General features: G+C 56.7%; 1 protein-coding gene across 1 annotated transcript in view; it reads left to right on the top strand.

Moving 5' to 3' along the window:
- The first annotated feature begins 14,692 nt into the window (after positions 1–14,692).
- Positions 14,693–26,187, top strand: part of CTNNBL1 (catenin beta like 1) — a 56,111-nt gene continuing 44,616 nt past the window's right edge. Inside the window, exons 1-3 of the mRNA XM_075517213.1 lie at positions 14,693–14,850; positions 23,050–23,238; positions 25,677–25,783. Of these exons, the coding sequence (XP_075373328.1) occupies positions 14,821–14,850; positions 23,050–23,238; positions 25,677–25,783 (326 nt within the window). The 5' untranslated portion in view covers positions 14,693–14,820. The remainder of the gene's footprint in view (positions 14,851–23,049; positions 23,239–25,676; positions 25,784–26,187) is intronic.

Raw genomic sequence — 26,187 nt, 5'->3', positions numbered from 1 at the left:
CGCGGCACTGCCCTGGCCGAGCGACTGCAGCTGCTCGCTCCCAGCTCGGTCCCTGAGGAGAGCACGGCCGGGGGACGGGGGTCATGCTGCCGTGATGGGGTGGGACGGGGCGCGGGTGCCTGTCCCCGTGCCAGCCTCCGCTCCTGCCACCAGCTGGGCTCTGGGGGGGCCCAGGGCTCGTGTCCTTCCCTGCTTGGTGCCATCCCAAGCTTGGTGCCCGTCCTGGGAGCTGCCGCGTTCCCGCTGCCGCCCGGAGCTCGTCCTGGTCTCGGTGTGGGCGCAGGGTGCAGCCGGGGCTGGGGCCGGTGCAGGAGCAGCTCCCACGGGGGTGGCACCGTCCCCGCCGGGTACCGCCAGCTGCGAGCCAGGGACCTGCAGGTCTTCCCCAGAAACACCTCCCGTCAGCGCTGATACCATCTTATTAATTTGCTAATTAATGAGAACCCAGAGAGGGGAGCAGGCGGTGGATGAGTGCGCTGCCCACGGACGCTGGGGACGTTCCCGGGAGGGCTGAGCGAGGGCACAGAGTACCCTGGTGTGCCCCGGGACAGCGGCACCTCCACGGCCGTCCCGCAGCGGTGACACCCCATTCTCTGCCTGCCACCATGGGGACCCTCAGCCTGGGGGGTGGACAGAGCAGGGGCTGCGCTGGGTCCGAGCTCGGCACTGCCTCCCTCCTGTGTCTGGTGCGACAGCGGCCGGGCACGGAGGCGATGAATCACGGAGCGGCTGCAGGAGAGCCCTCGCTCCGGGCATCGCTCCGGGCAGCGCAGGGCAGCTGGGGCCGAACTGGCGGGTGATGCCCACCCACCCCAGCAATGCCTCGGTGCCCCCGGCCGCCCGGGGACAGGCCTGGGGAGCTGGGGGCTGGGAGGCAGGAGTGCCTCAGAAGCGGCGTTTGCTCCGGGGGAGCGGGTTTTTGCGTCAAACCTGCGGCAGCCGGATGGTGCCATGCATGCTCCCTCCCCACACGCCACTGCCCGTGGCCGCTGGCGAGCTCTGCAGGCAGAGACAGCGAGGAACTTGAAACAGAGAAGATGAAAACCTCCTGAAAGTGCCAATTTATTATTCAGCTCCCTCCCCACCTGCTCCCGCTCGGCCCCGAGCTGGTGCCACGGCTGCTGCTGGCTGCCGAGATGAAAGTCCCCACGTGGAGCAGGCACGGGGGCGGCACCCCGTCCCCAGCACCCCATCCCCAGCACCCCGTCCCCAGCACCCCGTCCCCAGTACCCCGTCCCCAGCACCCCGTCCCCAGCACCCTGTTCCTGGAGCCGGTGGGGGCTGCGACCGCTGCGTGGGGAGCTCGGGCAGGGCTGCAGAGCGTGGCCCCGGGGCTGTCCCCCGGCTTGGCCCCCCGCCAGGCCGTCCCCCACCATCCGGCTCTTGGGGGTTAGCGGCACCGGCTCCTGAACTCCGCCGCAGAGGCTGCTGCTCCGTAACTGCTCTAATGGCTCCAATCCGTAACCGCCGGCTGCGGGAGGCCGAGACTGAGGCGCGGGGGGCCCGGGGCTGGGGTGGCCATGGCTGCCCGCAGGCACAGCCCCGGCCCCGTGCCACACGGCACAGCCTGGCCGGCGGCACAGCCACGCACGGCGCGTCGGCTGGCGGCACGGGGAAGGCGGCCTCCCAAAATGGGGTTTTTATTACAGCCATACATCACCGCGGCGGCCTGATGCGGGCAGACGGTGGTGATTTTTCTTCATGGTTTACAGACAAATGAGGGGACCGAAAATTGATGTGAACTTTGCTATAGCGAGAGGTCGGGCGCGGGCAGGGAACCGGTTATGGATGAGCCAGGGGCTGCTGGGCCGCCTGCCGCCGGGCCCCTCCTGGCCCCATTCTCCGGGCCGGATGGATGGCAGCACCGGTGGCGGCAGGACTGGGATCGTCGCGTTGGGCGTGGGGACCGCGCGGCTGCTCCGGGGGGCTGGGGGGAGGGCCTCCGGCTCCCCCGGCCCCGCATCGCCCGCAGCACGGCCCCGAGCGGGCGGCTGCGCCCGTCCCTCGTCGGAGGGATGCTCGGAGGGATGCTCGGCCACTCGGGGGGGAGGACCACGTGGGCAGGGTTATTAATTCCGGTGGATATTCATTAGCACTGCAAACGCGGTTTGGATGTGCAGCGTCGGGCAGGCTGCTGTCACCGGCTTCTGGCGAGATCTCGACTGCTTTCAACGCAATTAAAGTTGCCTCCAAACACCATGGTCCTGCCCAGTATAAGATAACAGTTAATACTCTCAAATAGCGACTATCAGCTTCTCCATAAGGTCCATAAATATTAATAAAATTCTAATTAGTTCCTTTAAATACATTGCCTAAATTAAGCGTTTCCTTGGCAATAAATCAGCGGTGCGTTGGCACCCTGCTCAGGCCCATTAAGCAGATCACGAGCTCTCCCTGCCTGCCCCATGGCCAGTCCCTGCCTGCCAGGGGACGGGACCCACAGCAGCCCCGTGCCGTGCCGTGCCGTGCCGTGCCGTGCCCACGCGAGGGCTGGCAGTGCCTGGCTGGCGGAGCTCCCGCCTCGGGAGGTTCAAGCTTTGGGATGGGGAAAGGCGGGCGGGTTTTGGGGCTGGAGGAGCTGTGAGCTGTCCCACACCGGGAGGGGGGCCGGCGTCCACCGTGGTGATTTCCCGCCGTGCACGAGGGCTGCCTCAGCCAGCGCGGGAGCTGCCGCGCGATGTTGGTGCTCGGCCCCGGCGGCCCCTTCCTCCCGCACCAGCAGAGCTGGACGGTGGAGCCCCGTCCCCTCCTGCGGTGGCTGCCCCGCGGGTGGGGAGCGGGCAGAGCTGGCGGTGGCGGCAGCAGGGTTGTCCCCGCGGCTCCTCCCGCGGCACGGCACGGCCAGGCCGTTTTCAGGGTAAACCCCGGGGCTCGGCCAACGCCCCGGCGGGCTCCAGCGCCGTCTCTGATCCCGCGCCCGGAGGAGGGCAGCCGGTGCTGCCGGCAGGATCTTGTCAAGAGACTGCAGGAGCATGGTTTGAAAGCGCCTGATAAAACATCTCCTAAGGACCCTACAGCCACAGATATAAAAATAACCCAACCATTAGATTCAAAAGAGGAAAAGGAGCCCAGGCTTCACTGAACAAGCGGAAAGTGCCCTGCGACCTTAATCAGGAGTAATATTGTTAATACATTTTTCCCCAGGTGCACCCAGATTTGCATTCCCAGCAATTTGCACAATAATGAGGCGAGCTGACCATGCCTCACCCCGGCAGCAATCACCTCCAAATGGATGGCACCGTGCCGGCGAGCTCGGCTGAAAGCTCGTTTGCTCCAGCTGCAGCGGTGCCGTGCGTCCCGGCGCTGCTCTGCCCGGCCACCCCGGCACGGCTGCGGCCCCGATGCGGCACGGCGGGAAGGGCCAGGTGCCGGGGGGCTGTGCAGCTGCAGGGACCTGCCGGGGGTGCTGGGGGTGGCCGGGGGCCTGCGGGCGCAGGAGCCGTGTGCCCAGGCGAGCCCACTGCCGCCTCCGTGGAGCCCGGCTGGGTGCTCCTGCCCCGTGCCAGCCTCCTCCGGCCTTCGTCTCCAGCTCTGAGTCTTCCTCCTCCTCCTGGGAACAGGCGGCGGTGGCCGTCCTGCTCAGATGCCCCCTGAGCTGCAGGACATGGGATCCCTTCAAAGGTGCTGTGTGTGCTGTGCGTGGGGGGTGAGCGTGCACGGGGGCGAGCGTGTGCAAGGGTGCGTGTTTGTGTGTAGGGGGCATGCACGGGGTGGGCAAAGGCAGGGGCCATGCACGGGCTGAGCGGGCGCAGGGTGAGCATTGCACGCAGGGACGTGCACGGGCTGAGCAGGGTGAGCATTGCACGCAGGGACGTGCACGGGCTGAGCAGGGCGAGCATTGCACGCAGGGACGTGCACGGGCTGAGCGGGCGCAGGGTGAGCATTGCACGCAGGGACGTGCACGGGCTGAGCAGGGTGAGCATTGCACGCAGGGACGTGCACGGGCTGAGCGGGCGCAGGGCGAGGGCGCGGGCTGCAGGTCTGAGCAGGGGCAGACATGGCGTGCATCCTCCCCTGCGCTCTGGCAGTGGTGGTACTGGAAAGGAGCAAACACCAAACTCATTTGCTTGAGGAGAAATTAATACGGTGTGAAGCCTGTAGTGGGTGATTTAAGAAGTGAATTTAAAATCTCAACACAAGTAGATTTTTTATGAGGTCGGAAGAAAGATTAAAAGCTACAGACAAGCACAGCACTTGCCATTTCCAGCATCGCTTTTACCAAAATTGTTTTGGGCTGGCGTCGTGTCCCTGCGCTGCCCGCGTGGGTCAGAGCCGCTTGCCCCGGCGGGGCGAGAGCCGCTCCAGGTGTGTGCAGCGCGGTGCTGGCCGAGCAGGGACGGCCCCGGGAAGGGTCTGACATCTCCCCATCCCCATCCTCATCCTCACGTGGCAGCCCAGCTCTCCGCAGCACACGGGAGCAGCCAGCAATGCTCCTCGGGCAGGGAGGGAGGAGAGGAGGGGAGGGGAGGGGAGGGGAGGGGAGGGGAGGGGAGAGGAGAGGAGAGGAGAGGAGAGGAGAGGAGAGGAGAGGAGAGGAGAGGAGAGGAGAGGAGAGGAGAGGAGAGGAGAGGAGAGGAGAGGAGAGGAGAGGAGAGGAGAGGAGAGGAGAGGAGAGGAGAGGAGAGGAGAGGAGAGGAGAGGAGAGGAGGCGCGTGGGGCCGCGCTGCTGGCGGTGCCGGGGGGACCAGCCACGGCCGCCCTGGCCTGGGCAGGATCCAGCCCCAGACCCCTCCAGCGCTGCCGCCAGCCACGAAGGTGCCGATGGCGCGGGAGGAGGTCACGCAGCCCAAGCCGTGGTGCCCGCCCGGCGGGGCCTGTGCCCGCTGCCAGCTGCCGGCTCCCCCTCCTGCCGCCCAGCAGGGACCAGGATTGATGGCAAGAGATTTGGAAGGCTCCAAATGTGGAGGTTATATTGCTGAGCCACCCCCATCCATCACGACACGTTCATTATTAAGTAACACCCTGCACGCCGGGCTGATTTCACACCTTATCTGAACCCAGCAGCTGTGCCCTAAATCCTGAGCGCCGCGACTGTCTGGAGGAATTCGGCTGCCTGTGCTTAAAATTAGTGTTAGCATCTATCATTTCCCCACACCAAATGGCTTTTGTGTCGGCACTTGGCAGCGCTCATCCGTCACCGGGGCTCTGGGCTGCCCAGCTCCGTACCCTCTCCGTCACTGTCACAGGACCCCTCGTTGGCAAAATGTCACCCAAAGGACAAGTGCAACAGCTTGGCCTCTCCCTTCCGCCTGGGCCGGCGGCACTGCCAGCGGTGAGGGCATCCGCCATCCCCTCGGGCACTGCGGGCACCGGCTCCGCTCCCGGGGGGGCTGTCCCCGTCCCTCCAGCCCCGCCGCAGCCGGGCACGTGGCGCGGGCGCAGCCTGCAAACCCCCCGGGCACGGCGGCCTCTCCCCTCCCCGGCACGGTGGCTCGCTGCCTCCGCGGTGCCAGCCACGGCCGTGCGGCTGGGCCCCTCCCGGCCACCGTGCCGGCAGCCATCCCTGGCGAGGAGCTCCTGCCAGGCAGGTGATGCCGGAGCTGTCGGCGTGATGAAAAGCCTCCCGCAGCAATGCAGATAACATACAAGCACAGGTCAGGCGAGGCCCGTGTAGCCCATCCATCAGGCGCAGCAGCTACAGGCGCTCCCTGTGCCACCATCTGATGCACGTTATCCGGCACAAATGTGTTTCTTCCCCCAAGGTTAAACGGATGAGTGAGGTTCAGGCACTGACAGCTCTGCCTGCCCTGTGGAAGCGATAAATGAGCTGGAAGAACCAGAGGGAAAAAAAAGGTTTGTTTTCTGTCAAATGCTCCTTTTGATGGTGCTGGCACGAGGACGGCGGCAGCCTGGAGACGGGCGCGAGGACGGGGATCCGCTCCCGGCGCGGCCACGGGGCGGCTGGCGATGGGCACTGTCACAGCCACGTTGGGTGCGGCCGTGTTGCCGGCGGTGGCAGACGGGCGAGGGCGAGGGCTCGGGCTCGGCGAGATGCTGGAGCACCGAGCGGCCCTGGCGGCAGGTGCTCGGTGCGGCCCCGGCGTGCCGCTGGGGATGGGGTGGGACGGCAGCGAGCAAGAACGTCCCCCCACCGCGGATCCCGCGGGCGGCCCCAGGAGCGGTGCCGTGGGCTGGCAGAGCTGGCGCTGCAGCCGGTGCTGCCCTCTGCGTCTCCAGGTCTGTCCCGGCCGTGATGCCCAGGGCCTGATCCTGCCCGGGACCGCCCGCCCGCTTCGGGTGCTGCCCGCAGCCACGGCTGAGCCGCGGCGCCCCGGGGCGGGTGCCGGGCGGGGGTCCGCCTCCCCGTGCGATGTCGCTGCCGGGCTGCCACTGCCCTCGCTCAATGTCACACTTGGAGCCTGTCAACGTGAAAAAAGGTTTGCAGTCGATAAGCGATCGGCCTGTCAGCTGCGGAGTGCCGCTCGCTCGTGATTTACTGCAACGTCGCTAACGGAGCACAGATTTTTCTTAATCTAAATTGAAAACTACTCAAGTAGAAAAATAATTTCATTGCTTCATCTTGAAGGGCGGGGGGAGAGGAAGGGGAAGAGCTGTGCCAGGGCAGGCAGGGCCGGGGCTGCCCGTGCCCCCGCGCCCCCCACGGCTCTGCGCCCCGGCCGGGCAGGGCCGGCCCCGTGCCGCCGTTCCCCGTGGCCTCGGGCAGCTCCTGCGCCGGGGACAAGCAGCAGCTTCTCCGGCTCGGGCAGTAAAACCCTGCGGCCGTGCCCACGCCCAAGCCCGGCAGGAGCCACTGGCGCGTGCCTGGGGGTGAGGGGGGCGGCAGGAGCTGCGTCCCCCCCCGCAGGGCACGGGAAAGGCCTCGGGGCATCCCCGCGGGGACACGGGACAGCGTCACGTCCCTGCAGCGCCCTGGAGTAGCACAGAGGGGGTGCGGAGCCATGGGGCTTTGCTGTGCCGCGGTGCTCACCGTGCCCTGGTGCTTTGCTGTGCCGCGGTGCTCACCGTGCCCTGGTGCTCACCATGCCGTGGTGCTCACCATGCCGTGGTGCTTTGCTGTGTCCTGGTGCTTTGCTGTGCCATGGTGCTCACCGTGCCGTGGTGCTTTGCTGTGCCGCAGTGCTCACCATGTTGTGGTGCTTTGCTGTGCCGCGGTGCTCACCATGCCATGGTGCTTTGCTGTGTCCTGGTGCTTTGCTGTGCCATGGTGCTCACCATGCCGTGGTGCTTTGCTGTGCCGTGGTGCTCACCATGCCACGGTGCTCACCATGCCATGGTGCTTTGCTGTGTCCTGGTGCTTTGCTGTGCCATGGTGCTCACCGTGCTGTGGTGCTTTGCTGTGCCGCGGTGCTCACCATGTTGTGGTGCTTTGCTGTGCCGCAGTGCTCACCATGCCGTGGTGCTTTGCTGTGCCGCGGTGCTGCCATGCCCCAGTGCTTTGCTGTGCCGCGGTGCTCACCATGCGGTGGTGCTTTGCTGTGCCGTGGTGCTCACCATGCCCCGGTGCTTTGCTGTGCCACGGTGGTCACATTACCGTGGTGCTTTGCTGTGCCACGGTGCTCACCATGCCGTGGTGCTTTGCTGTGCCGCGGTGCTCACTGTGCCCCAGTGCTTTGCTGTGCCGTGGTGGTCACCATGCCGTGGTGCTTTGCTGTGCCGCGGTGCTCGCCATGCCCCGGTGCTTCTCTGTGCCCCAGTGCTTCGCTGTGCCACGGTGCTTTGCTGTGCTGTGGTGCTCACCATGCCGCGGTGCGGCACGGCAGCGCAGGGCGAGGTGTGACGTCTTGCGTGTGCGGGTGCCTCCGATCCCAACAGGGAGGCTCTGATGGTGACGGTCTCCGCTGGTGCTTCGGGTCCAGCGTGCGATCCAGCCAGCAAAGCTGCGTGCCCACGGCCCGTGGATGTGCCGGCACGGTCGGGTCTGCAGAGGCTCCTGGGGCTCCGGGGCAAGCAACGAGTCAGCCCCGCATTTGGGAAGGGACCGTGCCGGCCGTCCCGGTGGCTGGGCGCTGCGCGTGACAGCGTCATGGGGATGCCGGAGCAGCCGCTGTCCTCACCACACAGCGCAGAGGCCCCACCAGAGCCGGCACCTGGCCCGGGGCTTTCGGCAGCACTGAAGAGCTCGCGCTGTGCTTGGGAAGAAAGTCTTAAAGCATGGGGCCTCCCCTCCATCCCCCGGCTCCTTGTTAGGGGCCAACGGCGCCGGTGGGTATTTAGCGGGTGAGGTGTGGGCAGGCAGACACGCGCGCCCGGCAATGCCGATACGCCCAGCCCTGATCGATCTGGATTTGCAGCACGAAATACCAGGAGGGGCTGGGAGCGGGAACGGGAATCGGCTGTGCCGGTGTGGGGGTCCTGGAGCGCGGCCGTGCCGGCTGGGGCTGGGCTCGTCCCGTGCAGGAGCAGGATCTGGACGTTCTCCACTGGCCAGGGGCTGGGACGGGGCGCAGGAGTGGGCACCCACCAGGGCTCGGCTCCAGGGTGGCGGGGCGCAGCCTGTCCCTGTCCCCGCTCGCCGCCCTTGCGGCTGTGCCGCAGGCCCCCGGTGCCGGTGGACGCTGGCACAGGCGGGGATGCGCTGCCTCATGGAGAGATCGGTAATTTGGAGCGCGAGCGAATTCTGGGAGCATTTGCTGAGCTGGATAATAACATGCCCAGTGAGCTGCATCCCAAGCACGCCGCCAAATTAAAGAAATTTTTTTCCCCTTTAATTTAAAAGTCACCGTTGGGAAATCTCTGTTGGCCTCAGCAGTGATTTCCCCCCAGGCTGCCTTTCTGGATAAATCTTTAATTTTGATTGTCACACTTTGTGGAGTTTAACTCAGGGAAGCAGAGCCATAAATAAGGTGCCGCTCCGGCACCGAGGCTCCCGCTGTGCCTGGACGGCGAGCGGCGCTGGCATGGGCGGGAAGGAGGGAGCAGCCTGGCCACGGCCACGGCCACGGCCACGGCCACCCCGCCGGGGCGCGCAGGCACCGGCCACCCTCTCCCCTCGCACCTCTTCCCCCGCTTCCCCCCTTGCCCACCCTCCCCTCCGCTCGCCCCGGCCCCTCGCAGCCCGATTTCACAGGTCGGCTCCCTTTAATTAGCCGGGCCGTCCCCCCCACCGGCCTGCCAAGCGAATCGGCAGGTTCATGAAAATCTCATTAACTTTAATGCCACAGCTGGCTTCTGCCGGCACCCGCGCCTCCCGGCCCCCGCGGTGCTGGCCAGCTCAGCGAGCGCCCTGCCCCGGCACCCCGGCACCCCGGCACCCCGGGACCCCGGCACCCCGGGACCCAGCCGCGGCGGGCGCCGCGCCAGACCCCTTCGGGCTGGGAAGGCGGCACCAGCGAGGGAGGGCAAAGCCTGCAAGTTTTGCTCCGCGCTCTGGTCCGTCACCAGGGCGCTCGGCCCCTCGCGGCCCCGGCTCGGCCGGCCCCGGTGCCACGGGACCGGAGCGGGCGCCGCGGCCAGCCCGGGGCGGGGGGGCAGCTCCCAGGGCCGCCCCGGTGCCGCCGGTGCTGCCGGTGTGGCGGAACCGGCGCGCGACCCTGCGAGGGGCCTCTCCTCTCCCTGCTGGGGCCTTGGCAGGGGCCTGGCGGCTCCGTGAGCAATTAAGACGGGGAAGAAACGCAGGTGCCTCCCTCTCGGCGCGGAGCTGCTGGGTGAGCTCCGGAAAGGTTACAGCCCATTTGCATTTTACTCTTCAGTAATTTCAACACTTACAGGTGCAATTAAGAGGCAAGCCTGACGTTATGAAGCTATCAGCGCGGGGAGACCTGAATACTAACAAACTCCTGTGCGTGTTCCCATGCCGGGCTGGCCAATCTCTCCGTGATAACGCCGCAGTAATGCCGGTGGATTTCCACGGCCGCAGTAATGGGCCTCGACTACGTTAAATGCACGGTTTTTAACTCGTCTGATAGCCCGGCCCTCCCCAAGCCGTTCCGGCGACGGGCGCTCGCTGTGGGCAGGGCACGGGCGGCTGCAGAGGGGAGCCGGTGTTGGTGCGGCAGGATGGTGGCCGCGGCAGAACCGGGGCCGGGCAGGTGCCGCGCTCGTTGCCCCGCGCCCCACCGAAGCAAAGCGTTTGATCTAACGTTGCCCTCCGGAAGAGGAGCCCCAGGCCCGCCGTGTTTTACAAGCAAACCGCCGATGCGGCAGCCCTGGCCGGGCCGAGATGCCCGGCACGGCCCCGGCGGCACATCCCTCCCGTGGGCCGGGGGCTCCTCCGTGCTCCTCCGCGGGGGGCCGGGGGCTCTGCGGCCGCTCCCCTTCTCCCGCTTCGGTGGGACGCCGGGCTCGGAGAACAGCCGCCTTCCCCTTTAAGCTTCATCCCCGTTTAATTGGATAGTTTTGAGCCCCGGCTCATGATTTCTGCAGCAATTTGGTCTGAGATTTCTTTCTTTCCCTCCATTATCCACTCTGATTAACTCAGCTGCACCTGTCAGCTTTTATTCGGCGGCGCGGGGAGCGCCTGCAAGAACCTGTTAAAATGCATGAGTTTTATCGCAGCCGCTCTTTGCTGGCCAGCGATGCTGAACTGGGAGGGAAGGGGCCGCAGGAAAGGCGCTGCAGGGAGCGGGGCTGCGGTGGGGAGCGGGGCTGCGGGGCCCCGAGGCTGGGGTGCGGGTGCCGAGGGGTGCCAGGGGCCCCGAGGCTGGGGTGCGGGTGCCGAGGGGTGCCAGGGGCCCCGTCTGCGCGCAGGCAGCGTGCGGGAGCCGGCGGGGAGCTGGCCCGGGGGGTGGTGGGGAGCCCACGGGGCGCAGGCAGCTGCAGGCAGGGCCCTGCCGCCACCCGGGTGCTTAGCGGCTGCAGCTTCGCCGCTTTGCAAATGCTCATTTTACATTCCAGCGATAACTTGTTCCCTTTTTCTAATTTTAATAAAAATGAAAGCATCCGGAAACACTGCTGCACCCAAGAAAGAGCGAGATCTGACATAATTAAAAAGTGGCTTCAATCAGGCTGTTTTCCTAATGGTTTGTCATATCAGCCCACACTGCCCTGCACCCCCCCGTGCTCCCAACCCCCTGAGGCATCATTTACATTTCTTAATAACCCCTCATTAATATTAATGATGTGGGGAGGGTAATAACGGCTGAGTGCACACCACTAATTCAATTTCAGCGAGCCTCAGTGTGTTTAGTTAATCACCGGGGGACCTGGGTTACTCAGTACAATTATTTATTCGGAATTAGATCTCGAGGCATCTGGATTGAAACCTGAACTCGGAATAAAATTAAACCAGGATTCTCCTCCTCGCCTCCTCCTCCCGCCGCCGCTCCCAGCTGCGGTGCTGAGCATCCCCCCGCTGCCCTGTCGCGCCGAGCCCAGGAACCGTTGTTTCCATACCGGCACTCGTGCTGCGCTGCCGGGACCATCGCGGTGGCTGGGGCTTCTCCCCATCGCCGGCGGCTGCCGGGTCCCAGCTCCTCCGCGCCCGTCCCCAGGGCCAGAGCCGCAGCTGGGGCGGCCGTGGTGCCAGCTGGCAGCACCAGGATGCCAGCAGCCGGCTGCGCCCGTTTGTGTCGGTGCGGTTAGGGGAAAGGGGTCGGGAAAGGTCTGGTTTGGGCTGTTCCGAGAGACCCCGGCGCCCTGGGGGTCTCCCCGAGGAAGGGAGGAAGGTGCCGTAGGTCCCATCGCCTCCGGCCGGGCGGTGCTGGGGCTGCGGGGACGCGGTCAGCCCCGAGGGCACCGGCGATGCCCCAGCCCTGCGGAGGGTGGGAGCCTGGGGACGCGGAGCCAGGCTTCGGCTGGGGTCCTCGCGCTCCTGACCAAGCTGTCGCAGGGTTTGCTCCAGCCCGTCCAGAGGCTCCAGCCCCTTCCCGCGGCTTTGCCGCTTGCTCTGCCACTGCAGGGGGGAGGCTGGTGCTGCCCCCACGCAGAGCCCACCACCCGCGCAGAGCCCACCACCCGCGCAGAGCCCACCACCCAGGGCGGCCGGCTCGTCCCCATCCTTTCATTTCCTTGAGGGCTTTTTTCATACTTTGATTTTGCTCCTGGTTTTGCTCTTTGATTCAATATTTTGTCCCTGTGGTCCAACTCCCCTTATCGGGCAAAACCTCTCTGTTACTCTGTACCCTGCAGCAGCTTGGAGAGAACTGGGTTTCCCGGGCGGCAACGCGGCCGTTTCGGAGCGTGACGAGGCCGGCAGAGCACGGGGCCGGGAGGAGCCGGCCGAGCTGGTGGCCGTTTCGGTGACAACTGCACCGTGCTGCGCTCTGCGGTTGCCCACGCTGCCTTCCTCTTACCCAGCACCCCGAGGGCTCACAGCGCTGGGCAAAACATCCAGCGGAGGGAAAGCCGTGGCGGGTTCCTCCTAGGTGCTCTCTGGAGATAGAGAGGGGCTTTCAAGATGGCCTGGGGACGAGGTGCGCAGGGGCTGGGACCCTTCCCGCGGCAGCACGACAGCTCAGCGGATCCGTGGGGCTCCCACCCGTCCTCCGCCACCATCGGCCTCCCAGGGCTGCCGCCGGCCGAGCCCCGCCGCAGCCGGTGCTCCGGCTTCGTCCCCAGCCGCGTCCCAGGGGCTTCGGCCGTCCTCCCCGCGCAGCGGAAGGGACGGGAGGTGCCGGTGCCCAGCGTCTGGTTTGCATTCCTTCCTTTCAGTCCCGGCGTCTTCGCAATTAATGTGATTTTGCAGGCGTGGGGCGGTGGTCTCTGCCTCTGCTGGATTCCAGCCATCAGTGTGAGAAATGGCACCCGAGCTTTTGTGCCTGAGCCTTCCCATGAGGTTACGGATTCCTGGCTATCAGGTTTTTTTAAGTCAATTAACGCAGTAGCCACTTCTCAAATTCCTGACTTTGTTTTTCTGACCGTCCCCCCCGCCTCACAGTCCTCCCAGGGAAGCGAGTCGACCGTTTTCTACCCCTTTGTCTAACGAGGAGAAGCTTCAGGCAGGAGCTGCCGGCCTCGCTACCTGCGTTCACGTTTCTTTTCTCCAATTTGAAGATTATTCCCTTTGCCCTTCCCCAGCTCGCCCCCAGCGCCGGGCACGTTTCCCCGTCTGCGTTTGCAAACCCTCAGCACTCGTGGGCCGAGGCCGGCAGCCCCACGCGAATCAAAGGCCCGATAAAGGGGCGTTTGCAGCGCGTGAGCTGGCGGCGCGGCTGTGCCGTGCCTCGCCCTCCGTGCCAGCGCTGCACGCCAGGTCCTGCCGCTGCCTCTCCCGGCCCCGCACCGAGGGTCCCGCTTACTCCCGAAGCTGTCGGGGTTTGCGGCCGGGCAGCCTGTCCCCGGCCCCGAGCGGGGCCGCAAGGCTCGCTTCATTCTGTGCATCGACCTCCTCCAGCCGTGGGTAAAACACCGGTTCAAAGGGCCCCCGCGGAGTGGAAGGAAAACCGCGATTTTAGGGAGACAACACCGTTCCGCGGGAACAACGGCGAGGGAAGGGAAGCGGGAGGAGAAGCCTCGGAGCAGCGGAGATGGCCATGCCTGGCGTTTCGGCAGCGCTCTTCAGGTGTTTTACAACCGCCGGTTGGGTTTGTTGCCGTCGCTTCTCCGGCTGCCCCGCAGCCGCCCCGGGCTGACGAGCCTGCGTCACCCCTCGGGTGACCGCGAGCGTTCGGGCTTCACGGCTGGCGAATTCCCTGAGCGCCCAGTAAAGGAAAGCCAGGTGATCCAGTCATGACCTTCTATTTATCTCGTCTTTAACGCGCAGATTTGTTGAGTTAATTTTGGCATGACTGGTATCTCCTATATTTTATTGAAACAACAGGGGATGCTAGGGACTTCTTTGAGAACATTATATATATTTTTAATTTCGTGACTGTTCTCAAACCAGACTCCTACCGAGATAACTGCGTAATAGCTACGATCATTATGTTATGAAAAATGATTTTAGCTCAAAGCTGTTTTTTAAAGCACAGTTGAAATAAATTCAGTAAGATTTTGGCCAAGTTGACTCTCTTCTAATTATTCATATTTGTTAAACTGAAAAATGCCTCTATCTGTCCGTGGTTCTGCATCTTGTCGAATCACGGAACCGTTTGTCACGACCTCAGCAGAGGGACGGCCACGTCCCCTCCTGCCGCGCTCGCCGCGTTCAGCGCTCAGCGACCGGCCTCTTCTCAAGGTGACAGTGGTTGACGGCGCTGCGCACACAGAGCAGCGTCTCGTCAGTAAACGCTGGCAACGGCCTCTGCGTTTGCAGCCCCGGCAAGGAGCGGCGGAAGGTTACGGAAAACGCGTCAAAAGATTTCTTGGCCCCGATTTCCGGTGCCTCCGCTTGGCAGCGGTGAGGGTCGGCTCCCGGGGGGCCGCGCTGGGGCACCGCGCTCCCCTGCCCCGGTGGCGGCAGCCCCGGCCCCACGCAGCGCCTGGCCCCGGTGGCGCGGCTGTAGAGGGGACCCAGGGGCCCCGCTTCGCCCACGCGCCAGGCGCTCGCCCCGCTCCCTCCGGGGCACGGCCGCCCCGCGGGGCAGCGGCGGGGGCAGGGAGGACCCCCGGGGGGGCACTTGCCCCCCCCCCCGGCCCGCAGCAGGCAGCACCATCCGCCGTTCCCGCCGCACCGGCCCGGCCCGTTCCGCTCCGGCCCGGCGCTGCCCCGACCAGGCCGCCGCAGCGGGGCGGGCGGGAGGCGCCGGGGCCGGCCCAGGGCCGCGGTGGCCGGGCCAGGGGCAGAGCAGGGCCCAGCGCCGCGCCAGGCCCTCTGCCCTTTGCCCTTTGCCCTCTGCCCTCTCCCGGCCGCAGGCATCCCGGCGCTGCTTTGCGGCAATGCGGCACCGCCCCGCCTCTCGCTTTCCGGCAGCGGCCCTCCCGCCTCGCTTTCCGGCAGAGTGGCGCCCTCCCCGCTCGCCTGCGCTCCCTGCCTTACGGCGCGGTGTCGCGCGGCCCCGGTCGTTGACGACAGTTTCCCGGTGGCGGGGCCCGGTCGGTGCCATGGACGTGGGGGAGCTGCTCAGCTACCAGGTGAGCGGCCCCGCGGCGGCTGCCGGGGCGCTGGGGGACGCCGAGCGGGACGCCGAGCGGGACCGGCGGTGGCGGGGCCCGTCAGGGCGGCGGGGCCCGGTGCTCCCGCGGGGCCTGGGCCGGCGGCGGCCCTGCCCGGCCCCCCGCGCCGGTGGGAGCGCTCGGTGCGCGGGGAACAGCCCCGGGCCAGCCCCGGCCCCTCCTGCCGCCCCGCGGGGGGGTGACGGGCGCGGAGGCCGCGGTGCCCCCGCCCGCTGGCGCGGTGGCTCCCGGCCCGGCACCGCTCCAGCTCCGGGCGCGGCCGCGGGCCTGGGACGGGCCGCTCCGCAGAGCCGGCCGCGCCGCTCCCGGTGCGCTCTCACGGGGCCCGGTTTGGGGGCCTCTCCCCCCGCCTCGGAGAAGCGGAGCCTCGGTGGGACCCGGTTACCGGGGGCTCGTCGGTAACGTGGCTCCGCTGATGCCGCTTCTGCCACAGGCGGGCACGGTCTCTGCCGGCCTGCGCCTGGTCCTGAAGTAAAGCCGGTGCTTGTTTCACGCCTTGCCTTCTCGTTCTTTTTTTTCCCACCTGTTTTATGACAAAACCCATTTAATTTGATTTTTACCGAAGTATTTTGAAAAAGCTTTCCTTCTTGTAAAAGTTTCCTTTTATCTCGTGAGCGTTTCCCTTCTCTCGGCGTGTGATCGCTGCGTATTCGCTGTTTGGAGGTCAGTTTATAAGCAGACGTGGTAAATCGCGTATTTGTTGTCACAAGAGTGGATGTGGCGCGTTCCCCTGTGGGTCGGGGAATGGGAGCGCTGGCCTGCAATGACGTGTTGGTACTTTGCTGCCGTTTGTGCAGGCCATAGTGTTGGCTTGTGCTTCGGTTCTTGGGCAAACTGCAGCGGTGGCCTTTCCCTGCTGAACCGGTGGGTAAGAAAAGCGCTCTAAGACATCATCTGCCTCATGAGCAGTTGAGTAGGGGAGTTAGGCGACTTCTTAATTACGGCATTTTAACTCAGACTACAGGATTCTTTATGGAACTCCCTCCTACGTGCCATCCTGGTATGCGTTCTTCTGTGGGGGCACCACGCATGTTCAGAGGCGAAAAGAGCATCCTGCTCTTCAGGACGTGTTTGCGCTTCCAGAAGGTGTTATTCTGAGATGCACAGGGAAAGAGGGAGAGTTACTTTTGGGTTTGAGAAATTTCTCATCATCTTTTCCCGGTGGTATCGAAATACTCTGGAGCACGGCTGTAAGAAGAGTCTTTCTTTGAGAACTCCAGTCTTTCTTTGCGAACTTTCTCTGAGAACTCCAGAACTCCAAAGAGAACTCTTTGAGAACTCTTTGATTCAGCTCCAGGACGTTTTCTTGGATTGCTCTGTCGGTCTCTGACATCCTTCCTACTTGTCCGTTCATGCGGTGCTGACAGCGTCGTCCTGCCCTTCTGAGATCTGCTCTGCTTTTGTGTTTCTCTACCTACCATTTTTTCTAGTGATTTTTCAATATCAAATTAGAATGATCGTTTCTCATGTTCCTTCAATTCTTTGGTCTTCTCCCCTCAGTTATGGTTAGCGATGCTGTCTTTTACTTGTTCTGTGATGCAGTTTACACCTAAGGCACAGAAAGGTAAACCTGTCTCAAACGTCTGTTTGTTCTAATTTTTTTAACCAGGCTCCAGTTTGGTTTTTTCCTTGTTGTTTTTTCTCTTGCTCTGAAAATGCGAGGTCCGCAGGACTCCCTTCTGCTCTGGAGAAGAGTGCACATCCACTTTGCTTTGATCACTTTGATTGCTGCACAGCTTTCAGTTGGATGAGCTTTCTATACTGCAATGAGGCTAGAGATAAAGAAATGCTGCTTAGCTGCTGGGTATTACAATTTTAATTTCTTTTCTTGCTGCTGAAATTATTCTTAGCTGCAGGACAAAATACTCTGCAGCTTTCAACCAATTACTGAAACTGTTCCTGAAGGTGTTGTCCTGGCTCTGTGCTCTTCTGGTCTCTCACCTGAATACAGATGGTTCCTGTGTCAGTTAGGTGAGAGAACGCTTCGGATTAGGTGTTGGATTTAGTGTCGGTGAATTCAGACCTCCAGAACTGGGTAGAACAGGGAATACAGGTGAAAGAGGTGCAGGAGCAGAAGGCAGATGAATAGCTCTGATTCTGAGAAAATGAGATTCCCTTCTTGAGGGTGCTTCTGGCTGAAAGACAGAAACAAAAGTTGGAAACAACAGGTTTCACTGTCTCCCATCCTGCGTGGGTCAGGCGTCTGCCACGGCTCTGCGAGACAGGCGAAGTAGGTGCCCTCCTGTATAATTTTTAGAAATGCACATTCTTGTCCACTGAACGTGTAAAATTCAGAATAATCAGACTTCTGTTGTGCCCGTGCCACAAAGAGGATGCTGACTTGTGCGTGGCAGATAAATGAAGTGAGCGTTGCTCCAGGCTGCCTGCTGTACCCCGCTGAGGGGCTGCTGCTTCTGGGAGGAGGGTGGCTCGGTGGCTCGTGCGACAGCTCCTGACCTGCTCCAGTGCTGTCTGGTGCTGTGAGGTGAACTTGAGGTGCTTTCCTGCGTCGGGCTGAGGAGTGGGCTGGCTCAAGATCTCCTCGTTCGTCCTTGGTGCAGGGGTGGCACCGGCTGTCAGACTGGATGATGGGTGGCGTGCACCTCCGCTGTCTGATTATGATCTCTTGCTGCGAACGAGTCGGTCTTCTCAGCTTCCCTCAGCACAACGCAAAATAATTGCTTTTCTCTTGCATTGTTTTGAATGTCTCCTCTAAATGCCTAATCAGTGCCCTTGCTTAATCAAGAAGATGTTCTCCCTCGGTGCCAAGCTTGGCATGGAAGATTTCGGGCACTGTGCCACCAATTCAGCACCAAGTGTCTGTCAGAGTGGGAAAAGGAACCTCTTGCAACAAAAAATACAATTAAACAGCACCTGGCAGTTTATACAAAGCTCAGGAATCCATAAACTTTATGTGTTGCTGCAAAACAGTTGCAGATGGTCTAAACTGATGATTAAATATTGCTGCTGTTCTGCCCGGAAAGACTGTGCCCAGATCCTCTGTGTCTGGTCTCCGATTACGGAGGGTAATTAAGGGGACAAAGCCAACTCCGGTTCTTTTCAGAGATCTTTTTCAATTGTCTTGGGAGGGAATAAGGAAGATTATTTTAATTCTCATTAAATGCAGATTTCACCACCGTGAGTGATAATGACAAATTGCTAATTTTTTAATGGAATATTAGTAAAATCAAATAACAAAAGAAGCAGTAAATAATGGGATAAGGTCTGACTTCGCCGAGCTGGGCAATCTCCTCCTTGTTTGAGTGGGTCGAGTGCAGTTTGTAGGGGGATGGATCTCCACCTGTCAGTGGAGGCACATAATAGTTTCTGCTACTGGTATAGATAATTTACTGTAAATTTGCAATGTATGGATGCATCTGATGGCACAGGCAGCTCAGCCGAGCAGGATGTTGACTACTTACAGCCTTATGGCCCGGATAGCTCTTGTCCTGCCTGTGGGTTAAAACGAGGAGCCATCACCGGCTCAGCTGCTGGCCTCGGCGCTCGGCTCGGCTCTGCTCCTGGGGAGTACAGGCACCACGCGGCAGGACTTGTGTTGGTACACTAACGGGGTTGCAAGTGAATCGTTAGTTTACTTTTCGATGTGTTCGCTTTGGCCACCAAACCGGAGCGTGTGGAAAAGTCCATCAAGGCAGATCCCTGCCCTGCGCACCTCCCCGCAGGCGTCCCGGTGGCTGTGCTCCTCGGGGCAGTTTGGAGCCTCATGAGCGAGTCTGGAGAGGACAGGGGGTCATTCTCTCTGAAAGTAATGATCTGTATCCATGTAGATGCAGCGCACATCTTTCACTTCATTTGCCTCAGTCTGTGTGATTTTTGGAGCTCTTGGGACTTCCTGAGATGTCTGGATTTTCCTGGTAGCAGTTCTTCCAGTTTTTAACGCTCAGATCCTGCACCATCTAGAAGTGTCGTGCTTCAGGAAGAAAAACCAACGAAAAGTAAGATTGATAGTAGCCTGGTTTATCACAAATGGTGGAAACAAAATTAAGAAGTTAGTGAAGATACCTCTGGAGATTTGGGGCTTGCTTCCAGGAGTCCTAAATTGACAGCTAATGTGTAGCTTTCTGCAGTGGCTTTTCTGAGCAGGCGGCAGCCGGCTGAGATGTGGTCACAAAAGAAGCTGCATCACTTATGAAGATTTATTTCAGATTTCATTAACAAATAATTTCTGTGCTTCACAGTAACAAGGTTACTTGCAAAGCAGATGTCTTAGTAATATGAAACTCCGTTACTGAGACTTCTCTAAACCTTCCTGATGTTTGGAGGAGAAGGCTGGAAGTAATCAGGGGCCTAAAGAGTGTGTGTTCCGATTCTATGGGATACTCAATCCTGACCTTACCGTGCACACTGCTTTGAGGGAGACCAGGCAGGGGCCCTGGGCAGAACATTGTTCTCTGATTTAGGACGTAACGCCTCTCGCCCTCACCGCACGCAAGGCGGGTGCTGCTGTTTCTGCTGCCCAGACCAACGGGCGGGCTCCGTGTTACCTGTCCGTGCACGGATGAAGACCCGCGCCCGGCGTGTGTTTCTCGGGGAGGTCTGCGGCCCGAAGCCTGGGAGCCAGGCTGTAACAGCTTAGGATATGTCAGTTAACATCCAAAGCACATACAGCTGAAGGCTAGAAGAGAGGCAGAAAGATGATTCTTCCCTTACTGATCACCAGCTTTTGCTTACTTTATTGTATTTTATAAATGTCAGCTTTTTTTAAACCCTTTTGTATTAGTTAGTTTTTTGTGTGTTGACATCAGTGTTAGATTTAAATGAAAATGTCTTCTGAATAAATTACCGTGAATGCACTGCATTCAACAGGAACAAAATTAAGCTTAACTAACAAAACAATTTAAAAATGCTTTTCTTGTGCATTTTCTAATGAATTCCATCTTCTTGCCAAATGCACCTTAGCACAACTGAGTAAAAAACCCCACATTTTATTTATCAAATGATTAACTTTCCCTTTTCTACCAGAAAGCAAAACTTGTACAGATGTGTGTGAAGCTATGAAATTATTTAAATAAATGTGTTTAGACACAATATATGTGTTTGCTTAGCAAAATGCACCAGTCTCGGTGCAACAAGGTACGTGCTTAATTCTTGTTGGTTGGTAACAGTCCTTTAGAAAATACAAATGCAAACCAAAGATGAAAATCAATGAACAGAAGATAATGCTTGCCTTAAATCAGTTGTTCATGACTGTGCATCTCCTGTGAAATGAGCAGAAACCCAGGTGTTTCACTTACGCCTTGATTTCTTGTTTTAATAGTGCTGGTTGGAAAACTGCAATATTCTTAGTAAGGTTTTGCATAACATCAATAATGAGAGGAAAAACCTTAATGCCCTCTTAATAGCGTTTGCCTGGGAATTCAATTACTGTCTATTGCCAATATGTTGGCAGCATTAATAATTGCACGCTGGGCACTTCCATAATTTATCATGATTTCTGTCATGTATTATAGAAGATTCCTCCCCCCCAACAATGCATAAATACAAAAAAGGATAAAATAATTGAGATCGAAACAGGGTGTAAATTCTGATACTAAGGACTGTGTACTCAGAGGAAATGGGGTTGGTTTCATGATGGAGTTTTAATTTAGGTTTTGTTCTGGTGATGTAGTCCCTTCCCATGGTACATTACTTTGCATCTGACGAACCACCAGCTCCCCTGGTCCCTCATTACGGCTGCAGTCTCATGGAGGCTTTTGTTCCTTTTTTAATGTTTAGAAATGAGAGAGAGGAATGAGACTCTGACTCCTTAAATTAGGAGCGTCCAGGGCAGATCTTGTAGGGCTTTTTGCTGTAAATTTCAGGACTCCTTATGTCACTGATTTCTGTATCTGTGTTTGTAATGTTAATCCGTCAAAGGTGGTTTAGGATGAATGGGGTATTGTCGAGGAGTGAGTGGAAGGACAGAGACCTGTGTGCCGCTAAGGGCACTGAGTAAGGAACACGTATTTACTGAATTTTTTTCCTTAGATGATGTCATTTTGAAGAGCACCTTTTTTATTTTTCTTTTCTTTATTGGGTTGGGTTGCTGATAGCTTGGGGAGGGTTTGCATTACTGATTGTTGACAATGACACATTTGTTTCCAAATGGATCTATGTGAAATTATAGTTTAATGTACCTAGCAGATTAGTAATAGGAATCTGCTTTAAAAAAAAAAACAACCCCCCCCCCCCCAAAAAAAAAACAACCCACAAAACCCTCCATGCAAATGATTTTTTCATTTCAAAGAATTTCCAGGTATGCTTCTGCTTCACGGCTATCGAATTATGAGCTGAGTAACTGCTTTAAACGTGCATGGGAGCACTTTAGAAGAGTTTTAAGTCAGGAATGTACCATCCGTAATGGAAATAGCAGAGAAGATGTAGGCAGAAAGGAGACAGATAACAGAGTTTGAATTGGTCTAGCTGGGAGCAAGCATCTAGAGCTTTGATTTGTGCTAATATGTTGTCTGCGAAACTTGATTCTGCATCTTCCTCAAAGTGGTGACAATGTGGTAACCCTGAAAACACGATGTGATCGTGGTCAGTCCGCTGTCCGGTTTGCCTCTCATCATGATTAACACGTCAAGTGCTTTTCGGGGGGTGGGAGTGGTGTCTTTTTTTGCTTTGGTTTGGGTTTGGTTTTTTTTTTACATCTCTCCTGAAAGCAGTTTTCTTGAGAGCAGAGTTTGCATTTGATAGTTTTTCCTTTATATTGAAATAAATACGTAAATGCTCCCTGGGTTGTGCAGAGAAGCAGTCGTAGCTGGTCTGCAGCATGCGCATCGTAATCGAATCACGGCGGGATTGCCTTATGAGCCTGAAAGATTTATTGCCCTCAGGGGACCAAAAGTTCCCACCCTGCTGCGGAGCTGGAAATGCTCACCTTGACGCCCGCGCTTGTGCTGGACCTGGCAGGAGAATGACACTGTCACCTATTCCCTCTGTATCTTTCTTTCTGTAAATCAAAACCGAGGAGAATCCAAAGCTCAGTTAAAAAGCAGGTCTTACGTTCATGAAAGCATGATGTGACTTTTATGATTTTGGACAAAGGGTCCCACAAAGCAGAAAAGTGGGGTCTTCCTGCCAGATAATGTTTTATGAAATAGGCTGGACAAATGCTAGGCCTGATGGGGTTACAAAATCATCTACCAGGCAACCTGAGCAGCTGGTAGAAAGTAAAAATATTTTTCTTATCGTTTTCATTGTTCTTAGCACACAGGCTCCTTTAATCAGTAAAGAATTAAGCTTTGTTTCCTGTAGCTATAGAGCATGAAGTACTCCTGTTCCAGCTTGGTTGTCCTTCAAAAAAATACGAGAGACCAAATTTAATATTTGTGTAGTTTTTGGAGGGAGAGAGTTTTTCCTTCTATTGCAAATGCTTTCATCCCTTTCTGCCGAAATTAAAACATGGGATTCGGGTTAATGGACTTTTTCTTGTCCCTGGCAAATTACCTTTAATTTTGACAATTAAATAGACAATGTGGAATAAAATAATAAGTTGTTCCAAGCAAACCGTACAGGTATAGGCACTGCTTAATCTGGTGCCAAGCCCCTGCAGAATTGCAGCAAGCAACAATACTCCTGTCCTGCATCCTCTAAATTAGGCTTTGATTCTGCATTCAAGTGTCAGCAAAGTAGACAGACGGATGGGGGAAGTCAGTGTGAATTAGGATGTACACAAAAATTCAATATAATCTCATATACTGGGTGGGTGAAAATTATCTTTCACTGCTATTTGCTTGAGCATATTGGTCTTCTGTCTGCAAAACATGAGATGGTCTCAGCTGACTTAGCTGATTCCAGGGCCTTAGGATGGTCAGCTGTACAGCCACTGAGCAGTTCAGTTTGGCCACTTCTTGTCTTTGAAATACTAGCCTGTGCTGCCTATGAAGATATTTTCCCATGAATCGTGTTCATAGATCAAACAAGGTAGGACGTTGACATAGCTCTTGGCAGAGCCATTCATCTGCTCATGTGATGTTCCACTTCACTAAATTAATTTCCTTTCCAGTTTTCACAGTTGTTAAGCGTTGTGTAAGCAAATGTTTTAAACAAATTGTAAGAATTTCCTCAGTGTGTCTTGTAATAATATCGGTGTTCTGGTTTGCAAGGGTCACAAAAGACTTGTATTCATTCACCTTATTTCTCTGACTTTAGCCTAACAGAGGGACAAAAAGACCCCGTGATGAAGAGGAAGAAGAAATCAAAGCACGTCGGAAACAAGCTAGTGCGCGAGAGCACAGTCGTCACAGGGAAGAGGAGTCTGTTGCGCTGGAAGAAACTGATGATGAGAAGAAGAAACTTCTTCAGATAATTGAGAGGGATGGAGAAGAGGAAGAGGAGGAAGTAAATCACTGGTGTCCTGGGGGAAAGGGGAGGCAGTGGGAAATAAGCAAACACTAAATCACTTCGCTGTGATTTCCATTTCTTACCATGTAGATGATGAGACTAACTGGTGATTTTCACATGCCTCATACAGCTTAAGGTTATGGTTTTACTTTCCTGCCCTGCAGGGTATTCATGAATTTCAAACGGGCTTCTCACAGATATCCTCTGAAGGTTTGAAGGGAGGGGGGGCAAAAGGGAGAGGGAGGGGAAAGCTTTCAAGCCTAATCTCCCTTTTAGACTGAGAATACCCAAATCACCTTCTAAAATATATTTTTAGGAAATGGTTCTGTATTCTAACCGGTTTCCTAACTCTATTATTCTCATCAGTACCCCCAGCCATGCCGCTTCTCCCACTCTCCCCCTCTTTGTAGCTGTGCAGCAGCAAATAAGCAAACCTTCTTCTATACAAGAAAGGTCTTGGGTCAGAGGAGGGGGGTAGCAGCTGTCAAGGGTAAATGATTTCAAGCCTTGGAGACAGAAATCCAATGCAGCATTGGCCTTTCTGCCAAGGGCCAGGGAAAAGATCACTTTATAAATGTGACACATGGATTGGTATAAATCTAGAAGATATTTGCTTCCTGCTGCTTGTGTCCTGTTTGATAAAAAAACAAGTGATATTCACCACTGCAGAATCACGTAGGTTTGTAAAATATCATTGTCCTTTGTATACAGCATTGCTAGCATTCGTCTCTGCAAATCTCCCTCGTTTTTTGATGTTGAGCTATTGCCATAACAGTTGTTGCTGATAGCGGAGAAAGATAATGCAGGATTTCTGTGGCGTTTGAGCTCCAGTGAGGATGAATGGACGTAGCCAAAAGACCTCTTGACTGGCTAGAGCCTCGTGGATTCCTGCAGTGTACAAGTCCCTCGTCTTTGTCAAGTGGACTTCTCCCATCCAGACATTTTAAGGGCTGGAAGTCCAAGGTTTCTTTAGAACCAAAATCTCTTGTTTATTATCTTGGAATGCAGTTAATGTAAGTGCTGTCAAAATGCGCTTTGTACCAGTAAATCTGGTGGAAGGAAACTAATCTGTAGGACACTGTAATACTGAACGCAAATTAAAGACAAGATACAAAGCGGATCCTAAGGGAGATATTGTACTGGTATACGTTAGAGAAAGCAAAGCATGAAATAAAATAGAGGGAAGCAGCATCATCATGTGTGACAGTATCTTTGTGGATTGAAATCCCATTGCAGGAAGGATATGGTTTGGGCACTGTAGTATTGATTACCTGCATGGGATGGTGACATGAGCGGGATGGTGCTAAGGCAGGTTGGGCTTGAGAACGTAGGAAATCCGATAATAACGGAAGACTTGGCCTGGTGTTATTATTGTAATGGAGTTTGCTGAAGAAATAGAGATTTTCTATCTTGTACAAGATTGCTGCTTAGAGTTGCTAATCTAAGAACCTTCAGCACCAGAAGCAACTCTTGATTTAATCTTCAACAGCAGATGGGACACAAAACTTGGCTTAAGATGTGAAGGGGTCTGGTTTGTTTTTGTTTTGAGAACTTCTCTTTAATAGTGATTGTAACACAGCCAAATGGAGAGGGAAGAGGTTACACAAGAAAATCTATATCATAAATGTTTTATTAAAAGAAGTCCATTAAAATCGTGAAACAAGGAAAATAACAGAATCGTGTTCATAGGTGTCGGGGAGGTAGCTCAAGTTATATTACTGCTGTACAGTAAATGTGCAATGCCAACTGAGAAACACCTTAGAAGAATTTTAAAAATAAAAAGAAAGTACTAGAGTAAAATATTGATTTTATTTTTTTTTTCCTTTAGAAAAAGACTTTAAAATAGAAGTGAAAGCTTATCCAAGTGAGGAAAATACAAAAGAACATAAACTCAGGGCAGTTAAATGTAGACCTACAAAAAGAAATAGCACAGTGGACTTCTGGAAAGAAACTATCCATGGGCATAAACTGCTAATGCAGATTTACTCTAATATGTCAGAAGGAAAAAGCCTCAATACGTGCTGATGGTGCCAGGTAATGACAGGTGTAAAAGAACAGCTCAAGGAAGGCAAGCCATTGCAAAACTGTTTTTTTTCCATCGATACTCAGTTTCAGAAAGTGTAGGGAAGCTCTTCTGGTTCTTTCCCAAAGAACCTTCCATTGTAAACCCCTTGTTTATAAAAACCCGACTGAAAGGTTTTGCTCTGGGGAGCTTGCTCAGGTCAGAGTTGGAGTAAATCAATAAGTGAATAGCAGTGGTGTTTGAGGTCTTGGCAGCTTTCTGCAGTGAGACTTCCAGGGGTTGCCGTTTGTTCCTGAAGGGTCCGGGCCTGGCCGCAGTCTCAGTGCGTCGCTGTACTCGCTCTTTTGCGTTTTGCCGGGTAATTGTTCCAATCATCCAAAGCTCTGTTTTCTGCCCTTTCTGATTTGGTTAGGAGGAGCCTTTGGATGAAAGTTCGGTGAAGAAGATGATTCTCACCTTTGAGAAGAGATCTTACAAAAACCAGGAGCTGCGGATCAAGTTTCCTGACAATCCAGAGAAGTAAGATTATGCTCGGCCCCTCTCTATTACCCTTTTTTCCTTTGATTTTAGCTTCCAGCCCCAAGTCAATTTCTTGAACATCCAGACGTTTTCAGTTACATAAGGCTTATGTAACAGCAGTTATTGCCGTGTAGTTCTTCTAAATTGTATTTGAAACTAACTTTGTTAATTAAAAATGGCATTATCGAGATGCTGGTGATGGCCGGTATATGGCTGGCAGCACATAGAGAATAATTAGCAACAAAGGAAAAAGTTCTAGTTTATTAAATTCTTGCTCTTGTTAATATTACAGATTGTGAAATTTCAGTACTAAAACTCGAGTTTATGTTGTTTTTATTTTGGGAGCACACAAAGTCAATAAGGTTACGTTAGTTTCAGTTTAGGTGTCTAAGTAAGTGGCTTGG

The sequence above is a fragment of the Mycteria americana genome, chromosome 14 (genome assembly GCF_035582795.1).
Source record: "Mycteria americana isolate JAX WOST 10 ecotype Jacksonville Zoo and Gardens chromosome 14, USCA_MyAme_1.0, whole genome shotgun sequence".
NCBI lineage: Eukaryota > Metazoa > Chordata > Aves > Ciconiiformes > Ciconiidae > Mycteria > Mycteria americana.
Note: the sequence above shows the minus strand (reverse complement) of the source record. Positions and strands in the feature narration are given on the sequence as shown.